The sequence below is a fragment of the Pseudopipra pipra genome, chromosome 1, assembly GCF_036250125.1.
Source record: "Pseudopipra pipra isolate bDixPip1 chromosome 1, bDixPip1.hap1, whole genome shotgun sequence".
Lineage (NCBI taxonomy): Eukaryota > Metazoa > Chordata > Aves > Passeriformes > Pipridae > Pseudopipra > Pseudopipra pipra.
This window is the reverse complement of record NC_087549.1, coordinates 75,555,588-75,569,228: the sequence shown is the minus strand read 5'-3', so window position 1 is coordinate 75,569,228 and position 13,641 is coordinate 75,555,588. Positions and strand designations below refer to the sequence as shown.

Sequence of the window (13,641 nt, the reverse complement as noted above, 5' to 3'; positions counted from 1 at the left end):
ACTGCATCAAAGACCTGGCTCTGTACTACTGCTGATAAGAGGATTTACATTGTTTTATTCAAAGTATTGCATAAATGACTCTATTCTGTATTCACACAGTTAAAAGCAGCCTACAGACAAATCTTTTTAATACAAACAAGCGTTAACTAATGGACAGAAGTTAGAGAATGGAACATGCTGAAGTGTTGTAGTGGAATTTAAGGCATACAGTTCTCTGCCCATTCAACATCCCACAGATTTAACATAACAGTGCCTGAGCTGATATTCAAATTTCCTCACAGCCTTTAAGCATTTGAACAGTATCAAGATAATATGTAGCTTATGTAACCAAAAGGGCATATTCTGTTCCTTCTATTATTCAAACAGCCCACTTAATTCATCCCCTTAGGTTAAATTCCTTTTTCCTTTTTAAAGAAAAAGCCATGTGATTCCTACTCTTATCATCATTACATTATTTTTATTTAACTGCCAATACCACCATCACAGCAAAACACTATATGATCACACTTAAATTTTGCATGACAACTGCACAGAACAGTGAAAGTAATTAAATATCCCTCAGAGGCACAGAAGATGAGCAGCTTCAATACTACTGGGAAAAACAAGCAGAACTTCCAGAAATATAAAATGTTTCAGCTATCATTCAAGTTTTGGGCTCTCAATCCTCCATGTTTTATGTCTCTCTTCTTACAGGTTAAAAAAAAAAGAAAGAAAAAAGAAAAAAAAAAGAAAGAAAACCCAGAGACCAGCAAATAAAACCGTTTTACTATGCAGTAAAGCCATCTGACTCTGCAAACAGTGGTGAAACTGATCTATCCCATCACTTCAATAATGTAGCAGGCTAAGGCATACTTATAGTTCAAAAAAATAATTGTTGGAATTAATACCTCAAAAATTCCAAAACAGCACAGCCTAGAGTATTTCTGTAAGTTATAACTTGATTGAGTTACAACTCTTTGCAAGAGGAGAACAGTCAAAAGTGACAGACTTGTTTCCACCCAACCTGACCTCAAATAGCCTCTAACGTTTTTCAGAAATTTCAAAAGCAATCATGCGTGGCTGTTTTCAAGTAAAAAGGGGAGACACAGATCAGTTAGAGTGCTTTTTTAGGCAGCTGTAACAAAACAAGCAATGCCACCTAACAGAGACCAAGTACAGTTCAATAACACTCCTGCTCAGTTGAGAAGACATCTGTCCACTGAAAGTTTTAACTACAGGTTTCAAAAAATTTTGTTTATTTTAGCAGCTACTATTTACTTGACATTTCCAGTCAACATTACAAATAACAACTGTTTGTGCAACAGCTCTACAGGTACTCAGTGTGTGTATATAAATACTTATATATATGCATATATTTATATATCTTATATTTTATATTATAGTTTTATATATGAATATATTAAATTATATCTATTTTACAGTACTTACTACCATCAGCATAGCTAATGCCTTGCCAAAATTTGTTGTAGAAACCACTATAAAAATGCATCTATACAGCCATAAATTACTTTTTTACCCCGGGAATGCAAATTATATTTTCTTAAGTAAACATTAGGAGAAAGGTATATTTTTGATTTACAGAAATCTGGACAAAAACGTTGCTTGTTTATGCCTTCTTTCATTTTCAGTGGTCTACTAAGAAATATTGCAGCAGTATTTGAGGCTGCCCAGGACGCTGCAGTCTCAGAGCACACAGTAGTACAGCCCTTCTGCTTCAGCAAGAATTTTGCCTTCTTAAGAACAGCAGAATCAGGTGAAGAACTTTCAATTAACACTGACCTTTAAAAGAAGCTGGTATTTTGTTATCCTTTGGACAGGTTTGATAAGGTAAGAGGAGATAGAGTTGGCCAGTCCATGTCGTTGTTGTATCTCCTACATTAAAAAAAACCCAAACATTTGAGGACTGTAAGCACCAACACTCAGATATAGACTGCTTTGAGGGCTAAGCAATAATACACATTAAGTTCAAATTCTATTTTAACAAAAAAAAAAAAACAAAACAAAACAAAAAAAAACCAAAAAAACCAGGAACACCAGATATTCCAGACACAGTGAATAGTTATGCTGTACATCTGTCTGCTCATTTCATACAAACAGAAGATTATCACCTCCAAGAGCAACTGTGAAACATTTCAATAAACCTAAATACAAAGAGCAACAATTAGGGATATAAAACATGTGGCAACACCTTTTTTAAACACATTAAAATCTGTACTACTTTTGTTACTCGCAAAAGAGAAAAAACCCTAAATTTCAGTGTTCCAGGGAAGAGCCAGGATTTTGACAGGAAGGCTGAGGTGGAGGTTTCTCAGCATCCCCTGGTAGTTTAACTGCCAAGAGCCAAAGATGGCCTCGTCCCCCACAAGGGGGAGCACGGAGAAACAGCTTCTGACTAAAGAAAAGAGGCTAGCAATCACTCAAAACCAGCCACTTATAAGCCAAAAAAAGAATGACCTTCACGAAGCTAAAGGAGGCAAACAGATTTAAATGAGTTAGATGGGATGATTACAGATTTCAGATTTCAAGTACTGATCAGGGCTGAACTCCACTGATAGGGTCTGCCATTTATCACAGTATTGGATGTATTTTAACCAGGCAATTTCAAACAGCAAGTTATGCTCTGCAGCTACGTGCTTTCTAACTATGATTACAATATCAGAAATTCCCAGGATAGGATACACATAATATTTTCACATGGACCAGTGTGACATCAGTGGAAGCTCTTGAAGTTATCTGAGAACAGAATTAGGTTTTCAAACTTCTAATATAATTTAGGTGGATCAGGCGATTGGAGAGCTCTGGATATACTAGTAAACCAGAGGGATCAAAGGAGGTGGTGGCAAGCATTTATTTCTAATACTTTTATCGGAGCCCTTTCTTATTTTTTAAAATGGTATTTACTAAATTTTTCTTTGATTTTTTTTTTGTCATATCTGCCTGATTTACCTTCCAATGTTTAGAACCCCCATCTCCTCAGTGATAAGACTTTTAAAATTAACCCCAAGAACTTCAGGGACTTTTTTCTTGTTTGGTTGATTTTTTTATTATGTCCTTCCCTCTAGTTTTACAAACAATTCTAAAAAAATTGTGGTTTCACTACACAGCTAGTGGCTCAGCACAGTGGGGAAAAAAACAAAACCAGAAAGAGAGCACTCTAATCGAATTATCCGTAAATACACATTCAACCAAAACTTACTTAGTGTGGCCAAAATTCGTCCCTAAAACCTGTAACAGATCTACATTTTTGTCCTTTTTTATGAAGAGTATTACATGTATAGACCAAGGAACCTTGGGACTGAATAGGCAATGTGGTTGGTTTAGCTGTTCTGAACAACAGCAGTCAACTGAATTAACCACTACATGCAATTACAATTTAAAGTACTCAAAAAAATTAACAAAAAATTCTATCTTGATATCATAAAATGGCTCATCATAAGCACATCAAAATGCTAAGATTTGCAGAATGTCCTTGTGTGAGCTGAAGATTCATGTCTCGGTTATTGTTGCCAGAACCTGCTTGCAGTTCTGAACTGCTCTCTCTGATACGTGACAGCAACTTTTCACATCTGATTTGACAGCTTTGTAACACCAACTGAGCAATGCAAGATAACCATGAGAGATACAGGATTGATTTTCTTAAGTTGACAGCTTAATAAATTGCAGTATTAGTAACAGGAAACTTGCATTTTCTCAAGAAATTAGGCACTCAGCATAACTACAAATACGTGAGTTAAACTGCCAAGACATACTTTTAAGATGGACACAAGGTACTTACATCAAAGTATGCTCCTGCATGTTCTAATATCAGCTGAGTAGAATCTGGCTTGTTTTTACAGTAAGTAACATACATCTGGAATTTGTCTGCCTGCAGAACAAAGCGCAAATTTACACAGGTTATCAGAGAGCATCATTCCCGTCTCAAAGACTTTACACAATTATGAGAGCTTATCTTCTCTATCAAGAAATTGAGCTATACAGATTTATTTTCCCATTCAAACTGGTAGCGTAAGAATATATATCAGGCAAGTAAGATTGAAAACAAGAGCAATGTATGCAAAAGTAGGTTATTAATAGCTAAGACAAACCAAACCTGCACATGGGTTTAGGCAACTTGCATACATTTCAAGAGCAGCTAAGCATGGCTATTTGACAGGAGTGCCCTATACTTTTTTTCTCAGTTAAAGACACACATGTTTTTACTCAAATTTGAAGGAAGAGGTACTGTCACAAATTTTACAAATTAAAAAGGGATCTGAGAGTAAGAATCCATCCCTTCATGCCTCCTATCTTCCTTTTTACTTTTGAAAATAAGTCTGACTTATTACCCAAGTAACGAAGCAATGTCCAACATCTTCTGGTAGCTGTTCATATTTTTCCAGCTCCTTGAGAAATATACTGTGGATAGAAAAGAAACAAATAGTACAAAGCACATGAAACATATTCATTACAGCACCTGATATGGATCTATTGTCTGTTAATAAAGGCAATTAGAAAACTTGCTGTAATTCATGCCAAAAGCATGACTTAAGGAAATACAGATAACTGGAATGGATAGTAATGTGTAATAAAAGTACTAGTATAAAATATAATTCAATAAAAATTCTCATGTGAACATCAGAAATTGAACCAGCACACATGCAGTTAACACATATGTGTGCACAAAAATTTAGTAATTTCTTTTGTTTTCCATCAAGAAGGTTTCCTACTGTTTCCAGTTTCAAGAAAAGTTTAGCCTCCATCTCAATTAAAAAAAAAAAAACTAAAAAAAAAGTGAGTTGTTTTTTGGATGCTCAAGTTCTTAAGTTAACACAAAGCATACAAAGAACTATAAAATAAGGGTCTGTAATATGCTAAGTATGCTTTATTACTTTAAAAATCATAACCTAATAAAAACACCAATGAATTAACAAAGAAGGAAAATTCAGAGCAAGATTTCTGTACACAGATTTCCCTAGGAACCATTGCATTCAGAAGATATGTAGTGGACAAGCCTCTGTCATGCTCCATACCCAAGTAAATGTATTTATGCCAGGGCATCTCCACAGAAGCTAAGAAGAGCCAAGAAAAAGTGGCAAAGCCTACTTTTTCTGACTAACAGCAGCACGTGGAAATCAAGAATAAATGTTCTGAAAGAATGACAGTGTTCTGATGTTTGCGCTACGTTTGTATTCTATTGAGTTCAGTGTTTTTTATCTCTTTAGAACAATTAAAAAACCTACAACAAAATTTTCATGTATCCAAATAATTTCTTAAAAGCTTAAAGATGCCTGAGACTGAAAAATACAGCTTCTCACAGTGTACTTACCCAGCTGCAAAAAGCAACAACTGAAATAATTTACCAATGCAAGAGGAAAACCTTCAGATTTTTTTAATGGAAAAGCATCCATTCTTCATATACACAATATTTTCATTAGGAAACCCCTCAGGTCATCATTTGGATTTAGAAGTAATATGGAAATGGCAGATAAGTCACTCACTTATTGTGGAACTCATAAATTTCCTGCATGTTTCCAAAGATAATGTGTTCTTTGTTTACAATACCAGGTGGGATCTCCTCGACTCCACTTGTCATTTCCCATAGATATGTCTGCCCAGAACAAAAAAGATGCATGAAAAGTGATGATAAACTCCCAACAGGAGCAGCCAGGTATCTGTAAGCATGCATTCCTAGAGAGAAACTAGGGAAACATCACACAGCATCATCATCTCCAATTGTGACAGTGCCTGTTGTGTCAAATATACCTTGTGATTTTGACAGTGAAATCCAAGTTCTAAAACTGACAATTTAACATAGTCCCTGAGACTTCATCATTTAAAATGCACAGTGTTCTTGACAACCTCTAATGCTTCAGGATATTCCTTATCAAGGTCATGTCTGCAGTCTAGAAGTTCATGCTTTATGCAACAACTACCAATGAACATTAGTTGCTTCAGCATAACAATTACTGGGCACTTTTCCATGGAATCTCTCTGAATTTCTATTCAAAAAGTCAGCTAGTAGCAGAACATGTGATACAGATAATAAGAGAATTAGCACAAGCTCTTCTCTATTGCTAGCAAAGCAAATAAAGTAAACCCCTCCTTTTCCCCACCTCTCTAAAACAAAACCCCCACACACTATGAACTGGGAAAGGAACAAATGCTTAAACTCAGTACTGAAAAAAGCAAAACATACAGGATGAGTTCTGAAATGGCTGTTATCAGATGTAATTCTAGGTTTCTTCTTAATAGCAGTAAAGATACTTAATTTGGTTCTATGACTCTAAACCAATCATGCTTGGCTGTTAAAACCAGAAAGAAAAAGAAAGCAATGGATTGAATCCTGTCTTCAAAGATAAGTGAAAAAAAAAACAAACTTACATCCATGCATTCCCGGAGGTCTCTTACGTAAGCCTTTTCTGTCTGAATTAGCTCAGCCATAATGAACCTTAGGTGACAACAGAAAGAATAACCAAATCTCAGTCTGTTAGATCACTATGAATACATAATAACCATGAATACATCTTTCTCCTCATCAGCTTTTGCTTTTTCCACTGCTGCGAGAAAAATTTGAGAACTGAAATGTGAAGAGGGACAACAGATGAAGGAATCATAAGAGGTAACATCCTCCATTACTAACCAGCACAAAAAGAAATGGGGAAGGAAATGGAATTTTTTCTCTAACATTTTTCACTTGCTACAGTTTTTTAACTTCTGTCTTCCCTCCTCCCTTTACACATTTATTTCACATTATTTTTAAAAGGAAAAAAGCATGTTAAAAGAAGTCTAACATAGTTTTGAAAGTTTAAGATTCTGACATGCTAGAATTATCTGTGAGAACAAGCATGTGAATAAATGGCAACAGAAGCTGCTACGTAATATTACTCTCTTTTTACCATTTATACAGTTTCTAAGTGGCCAGACAAGCCATGACAGTTGTTTCATTATCAGGAGTTATTTATGCATTCTCATTAATTAAAAATAAATAAGTTTATTACTCTTTCCTGCGGGCAGACTTTCGTTTTTCTTCGTTAAGCTCATGAGCAGCATCGCGCAGTTTCACCTCTGACCCAGGGACACTGGCTGGGATTATATCCAGCTGCAAGCTTTTGCTCTTTATTAAAGAAAGGAAGAACTGATTAAGGAAGGAGACAGGAGAAAACAGCAGCTAAATCAAATGCAAGTAAAGCTTGTTTGTCTGTCATCACACTCAAATTTCTCTTACCGATTTATTGGAATCGGAGGAAATACCCAGAGCTTTCTCTAAAGAGGTCCTGTATTTCTCCATGCGCAGGGAAAAGTCTCTGTACCTCTTATCCACTGCTGTGACACATTTTTTAATCTCTGTTGCATGAGCATGCCCTTTTTCACAAAAGCCATCAGCCAGCTGTATCAACAACTTCACTCTCTCTTTGGTTTGCTATGAAAACAGGAAAATATAGTACAGTTACCAGCTCTACCTGTCATGCAGGGGGTCATTTTGCTTAACTTGCTACTAAGTGCAACCGGAGAAGCCATTGAAGGAGCTACCTTCCTCCTCTCTCTTCCCAGATACCTTCTACTTAATAAACAGATACCTTCTACTTAATAAAAATATCATAAGATTAATGTAACTTTCCTTGGGCTTTATTATTACAGGTCTAGAAGCAGGTTGTTAATTTTTCTTTCAAAAATGTGCTTCATATCGAACCCAGAGATTAAATTCAGCTAGGCAAGCTTTTCAGAGCACGGGTATTCTCCTTGCATCAATACAAAGGGGTTTGGTGCCAAAGAGGGTATTTTGTTTATTACCACTGAAGCACTGGTATTGGACCTGGCTCATAGAATCTGGTCTCAGAAATGTACTTCCTTTAGACATCACTGAAATGCTGGAGATAAGACTTGTTATATGCTTTACTCTTTAATGGATTAAGACTATATTCTTTAGGTCTTTTCAATATTATGCTTTGTTGTCACGCAGTTGTTCGAGAGAAACTAAGAGAACAAGTAGCCACCATCAAATCTGTAACTGCTTCTCCCAAATAACAAGGTGCTTGAGACTATGCACCTTCTTTTATGTAAATCACAGACCATGCACAATGGATGAGTTTATAGATCCACCTCTCTCTCTGATAGCACGTAAGAGTATAGTGTACTGCCAGGCCCCTTGTTAACAGGGAGTTAAGCAAAACAGTCAGTAAAAACTTGATTCTTATGTTAGTTGAAAAAAGTCAGCCATTTGTCCTCTTTTTTTTTTTTTAACTCTTTTTCTTTCCTAATGGTCCCTCATTCAAGCATTTCTTTTCACTATGGAATTAGCAAGGTCTAACATATCCTCCCAACAGGTAGCAAAATGCCAAGGGAGTCGCACAAACAACATCCTTTGAAAAGGGGCACCCACATCATCTGCAGGGTGACAGAGGAAGCAAGGGGGAGCAGTGCTGCTCTGCACACTGGAATGGATCCAGCAGAACAAAGGCTGGAGCAAAGCTTAGATGGAAGAAAATCCAGATCTGAAAATCAAAAGTGATCTCTGTTCTTTCTGGATTCTCTCCCACATGTCCCCATGACCAACTCCCTCTCCAAATGTCTTCTGAAGTGTTCCTTCAGACAAATGAACACTTGGTTGCTTTCTTGGGCTCTATGATTTCTTTATGAAGGTCAGAAAGCCACGGGGTGGAAACAGGCAACAGTTTGAATAGGTGACAAAATGAAACACAGAGACAGACAAGGCTACATAAATTCAGGTACTTCAATCATGCACTGGTTGTCTGTTTTTCACATGTGAAAACTGGTAAGCCTCTCGAGTGACATCTGCATCTCTGTAGAGGCCTTCAGAGATGTAGTATTACATTGTGCTGCCATGACACAAAAAAGTTTACAGGAGAATCACAGAATTAAATCATAGCTGAATATAATACGCCTTTTTGTATTTTATATGCTAAATAAACATCCAGTAGTCCACAATCACGAGGATATGAAAGTGGAAATCGAAGGCCCTGCAAGGTTTGTAGGTATTGAAAACATTTTTAAGCTATCTCACTACAATTCTGTCATAAGAAATCAACAGCACATAGGGCTCATGGAGCTCCAGTAACAATAATGATTATCTGCCACTATCTTCTAGTTTATTCTATTCCCAGTAAAAACACAGAGAGATTTTTTGAGGGTCAGGGGGAAATTCGGTTGTTGTTGTTTTTTTCAAATCTTACATAATTCAACTTGTATTCAACTTGTTTATCAACAACCTGGACAAAGGGATAGAATGTACCCTAAGCAAGTTTGCTGATGATAGGAAACTGGGGGGAGTAGCTGATACATCTGAAAGCTGTGCTGCCATTCAGTGGGACCTTGATAGGCTGGAGAGCTTGGCAGAGAGAAATCTAATGAAGTTCAACAAAGGGAAGTGCAGGGCCCTGCTTCTGTGGAAGAATAACCCTAGGTACCAGTACAGGTTGGGGGCTGACCTACTAGAGAGCAGCTCGGCAGAGAAGGACCTGGGAGTCTTGGTGGATGACAAGTTGACCATGAGCTGGCAGTGTGCCCTTCCAGTCAGGAGGGCCAATGCTATCATGGGGTGCATCAGGAAGTGTGGCCAGCAAGTGGAGAGAGGGGATCCTCTACTTGGCCCTCATGAGGCCGCTTCTGGAGTACTGTGTTCAATTCTGGCCTCCATAGTTCAGGAAAGACAGGGAACAACTGGAGAGGATTCACTGGAGGCCACAAAGATGAGGAGGGGTCTGGAGCATCTCTCTTATGAGGAAAGACTGTGGTAGCTGGGCCTGTTTAGTCTGGAGAACAGAGGACTGAGAGGGGATCTCATTAATTAGTGTAAGTATCTCAAGGCAGGTGCCGAGAGGATGATGACAGACTCTTCAGTGATGCCCAGAGACAGCACAAGGAGTAATGGCCATAAACTAAACCACAGGAAGTTCCACCTTAACGTGAGGAAGAACTTCTTCACATTGGGGGTGGCAGAGCACTGGAACAGGCTGCCCAGGGAGGTTGTGGAGTCTCCCCTCTCTGGAGACACTCCAAACCCTCCTGGATGCATTTCTATGTAACCTGCTCTAGGGGTAGGGGGCAGCGGGGGGTTGGACTAGATGATCTCCAGAAGTTCCTTCCAACCCTAACTATTCTGTGATGCTGTGATATTTTGTTTATTTTACCTTTGCTGTGATCTGAAATTCTTCATGCTCTTTTAACAGCTCTTGAGTGTGCTGGATACTGGAACCAGTGGAAGTATGTGTGGATAAATAAAACTCTCCATTGTCATGAATCCATTCCAGAGCCTAAATAAAACAACAATGAAGGAAAGTAAGAGAAAAGGCAATGTATTTTTGCCAATAGAGACCATCTGTAATCAGTATTTCACAAACACAGATTGGCCACAGGTGAATTTTACTCCATGTCATTTGTGGCAATCATCTACAATATCAAACAGTTCATAACTCTTAAATAATTCACTTAGTCTATGAAGCAATGCTTAAAGAACTAAAAATTACATATGAATCTGAATACTTCAGGGAAGTCCACTACTACAGGATTATAGCAGTCCACTGTTAAAAGGTTCTAACTGACTGTGTTTACAGTCTTGGTAGTATACTCCTCAACTGAGAAAAAAACCAAACACTTTTTTGGTGCCACACAGGACAGCTGTACTCAGAAATATGCATTTTCCAATTTGTAAAAATGTACATAAAACCACCAAATGAGTAGGTTAAAATTTCCAAGCACGTAAGATGTAACTATCACTTCACTCTTTCTCTGACATATTCCAGCCTCATGAAGTACGGCCTGTGCTCCTAGAAATTCAACCTACAGCAGATAGGGAATGGTGAGATGTACCAGTTAAACCAACTAATGTACATATAGGTAGAAAAAGACAAGAACTAAGAACTGCAAACTAAAATTGTTTCTCTTCCACATCCTGACACCTTATTTGCTCACTATTATGAAAAATGCTGATCCATGTTATTATCTATGCTCTACCCCCATTAATATCTGCTGCCCTTTTAAGCAAAACTCAGTGGTCACAAGGAATCTCTGGCTCCCAGAAAAACAAGTCATCTCAAACTGCTGCATAACAGTAAAAATCAACCTGAAGACTGTTTGCAGCTCTAAATGCAGGATACCTACAGCAGTACGTAGAGGTACATGAACTTAGAAACGTCTTGTTTCTGACAAAGCCAATATCAGATGTTCAAAGATTTTAATACAGCTTGCTTAGAACCATCTTATTACTTAATGCATGTGTATCTTCTGTGACTTCAGTAAATACATACAGCACTAGACAAAAATTTAACACTCCGAGAGAAAAAGTAGTAGATTGCTAATGGGTCCTTGCTCCTTCCTTAAAAGGACAAACTGAAATTAAGAGAGTTAATCTATCCACATTACCAAGAACAAAACAAGTTTTATCTTGGTGGACAGTAGATATGTATTTTTCAAAAGCACAACCTTACACTGAATTAGAAAAGGCATTGTCTGTATTATAATTCCACCAACAACTTAAACTCATCAAAGCTGTGACAGAACAACTTTGATTTCCTTACTTCCACTTAGGATGCTTTTGCATCTTGGTACAAAAACTAAAGTGAGTAGAAAGCCTTCAAAATCCAACACTGAATGTGAATGCTAGGATGCCATTTACATAGTCACGTATTAGTACAGATGCAAGTCTGAGAAGATGGGTCTATACCTTTAAAAGTTCACTGATGGCAACAAACCAACAACTCTTGAACTACTATCAAAAAAAGCAACAATTCAACCAACCACTTCTATGACACCCTTTGTCATTCCAATGTCAATTTTTGCAAATGAAGACTGATATGGACAGGCAGCATGGCTACTGCTGATATTACTAACAACATTTGATACTTGCTTTTAACTTTTTAACCTCTACCTTTTTTTAGTGGGTTTATTACACAATGCTGGAATCAACGGAACAAAACCTTCCCCTCCCCACATCATGGAATGGTTTAGGTTGGAAAAGACCTTAAAGATCAATTAGTTCCAATACACCGACCATGACAATGAAATGTTATCCTCTCATAACTTGTTGGCAGTTTTCTAGAGGCACAATATGACAAAGTTCATTCTGATTTAATTCCTACAATTTAGATCAGCTCTCATTTCACGTGAGCTATCACTACAAGAACTAGAGAAATCAAGTTAGGGATTAGATAGGTCCTTAATTCCAGAAAGATTTGAGGATCTACCATTGTTCTCACAAACTACTATAGTATCTGTTTCCATCGCAAGGGCATCAAGTTCTGAAAGCACAAAGAATGTGTTTTTCCATCTTCCAAACAGAAATCTAAATGAAGACAGCAACATTCCCATTTTTTTGGCTAATCAGTGTGGAGTCCCATATATGGTTTAGTTCGCTTTGCTTTTCAATGACTGAACTGGTGATTGCTGAAAAATGGGATTTGCAATGAAAATGCTGACAGATCTTTATTTCCACTGTTTGACTGTTAGTCAGTAATCTCTATACAAAACCATGTAGATCATGTGCTTGGTAGAGGCTGAAATTAAGGTTATTCAAAAGTGGGGTAGGGGGTAGTGAAGAGGTGTCGTTGTTGTTTTAAAGAGGTATCAATCTTCAAATTCACTCCAAGATTTATCTTGTATTAATTTCTTTGTGAAAGCATGAAAGACAGACTGGAGAATTTGTTCAAGAGAGCAAAACAGACCACGAGTATTTAAACTTTTGTCTAAATTGGCTGTCAGAAAGAAAGAAAAAATTAGTTTTTTGAGTCCTTTAAAGTAGATCTAACTATATTTCACACTATGGGCGTTGTGCCCTTTTCTGCAGAACAGGAACAGATAGTTTCCTTTCTTTGTCCTATATCCAGTTAAAAAAAAAAAGTGGTAAGAGACCACTGCAGATCATTCTAGTTACTCATTCTGCCTTGATCCCCCCTACTTATTTTTATGGTATGTGTTTTGATTAGTAAAGGAGATTTTTTTTGTGTGTGTGGTAGTTACTTAATAGTTCTTTCCAGACTGGTAAACTCAATAAAATACAAAGAGGCGGATCTACCATGCAAGACACCAAATATACACAGAATTGAAAAACCAAAGTAATTCAGTTATTATTGTTTAACGAGTTATCCAACTTGTCAGATTTCTAGAACTGTCAGTCAACTTAATAAGATATTTTTTCCGCAACGTCTGAGAAAAACGCTGCTGCCAGTTATTTTCCCCCGACAAATTAGGTGTGTGTGTAAAAGTTAACAAGCATAACAATTTGTCAAACACAAGCTTGCAGAAATGAGATTTGCCAGTACCAAATGAAGCTGGCAAAAGCAAAATACCACCTTTAAGTTACAGCAGTACAGGCACCCCGCTTCAACAAATTTAGTTTTCTGTATTAAAGGAAAGACAAATAATTTACCTTTCTATTTTGACCACTGATCTTTCAGCCATTCGAAATATTGAAGTCAACGGCAAATGTTTTATTGTGAGACAAAACAGTGTATATCAACCCTCGATCACACCAAAGAGGATTTTTATATAAAACCCTCACCTGTTTGGCACTTCTTTCAAACACCACATACTGTTGGCATTGATCAAGACGTCTTTTACGCATGGTCCAATAATGCAGCACACGGTTCTCCCTCTGGAACAGCTCATTCAAGATATCTGAAGAAATCAAAATAGTTTCAATAGAGGTTA

At 37.3% G+C, this 13,641-nt stretch overlaps 1 protein-coding gene across 1 annotated transcript in view; it reads right to left on the bottom strand.

Annotated features, from left to right (window-relative positions):
• The window catches only part of TRIO (trio Rho guanine nucleotide exchange factor), a 248,913-nt gene that overhangs the window by 85,045 nt on the left and 150,227 nt on the right, over positions 1-13,641 (bottom strand). Inside the window, 9 exon segments of the mRNA XM_064661587.1 lie at positions 1,780-1,872; positions 3,776-3,865; positions 4,326-4,395; positions 5,478-5,587; positions 6,361-6,427; positions 6,978-7,093; positions 7,205-7,399; positions 10,128-10,250; positions 13,493-13,608. Coding sequence (XP_064517657.1) covers positions 1,780-1,872; positions 3,776-3,865; positions 4,326-4,395; positions 5,478-5,587; positions 6,361-6,427; positions 6,978-7,093; positions 7,205-7,399; positions 10,128-10,250; positions 13,493-13,608 — 980 coding nt within the window.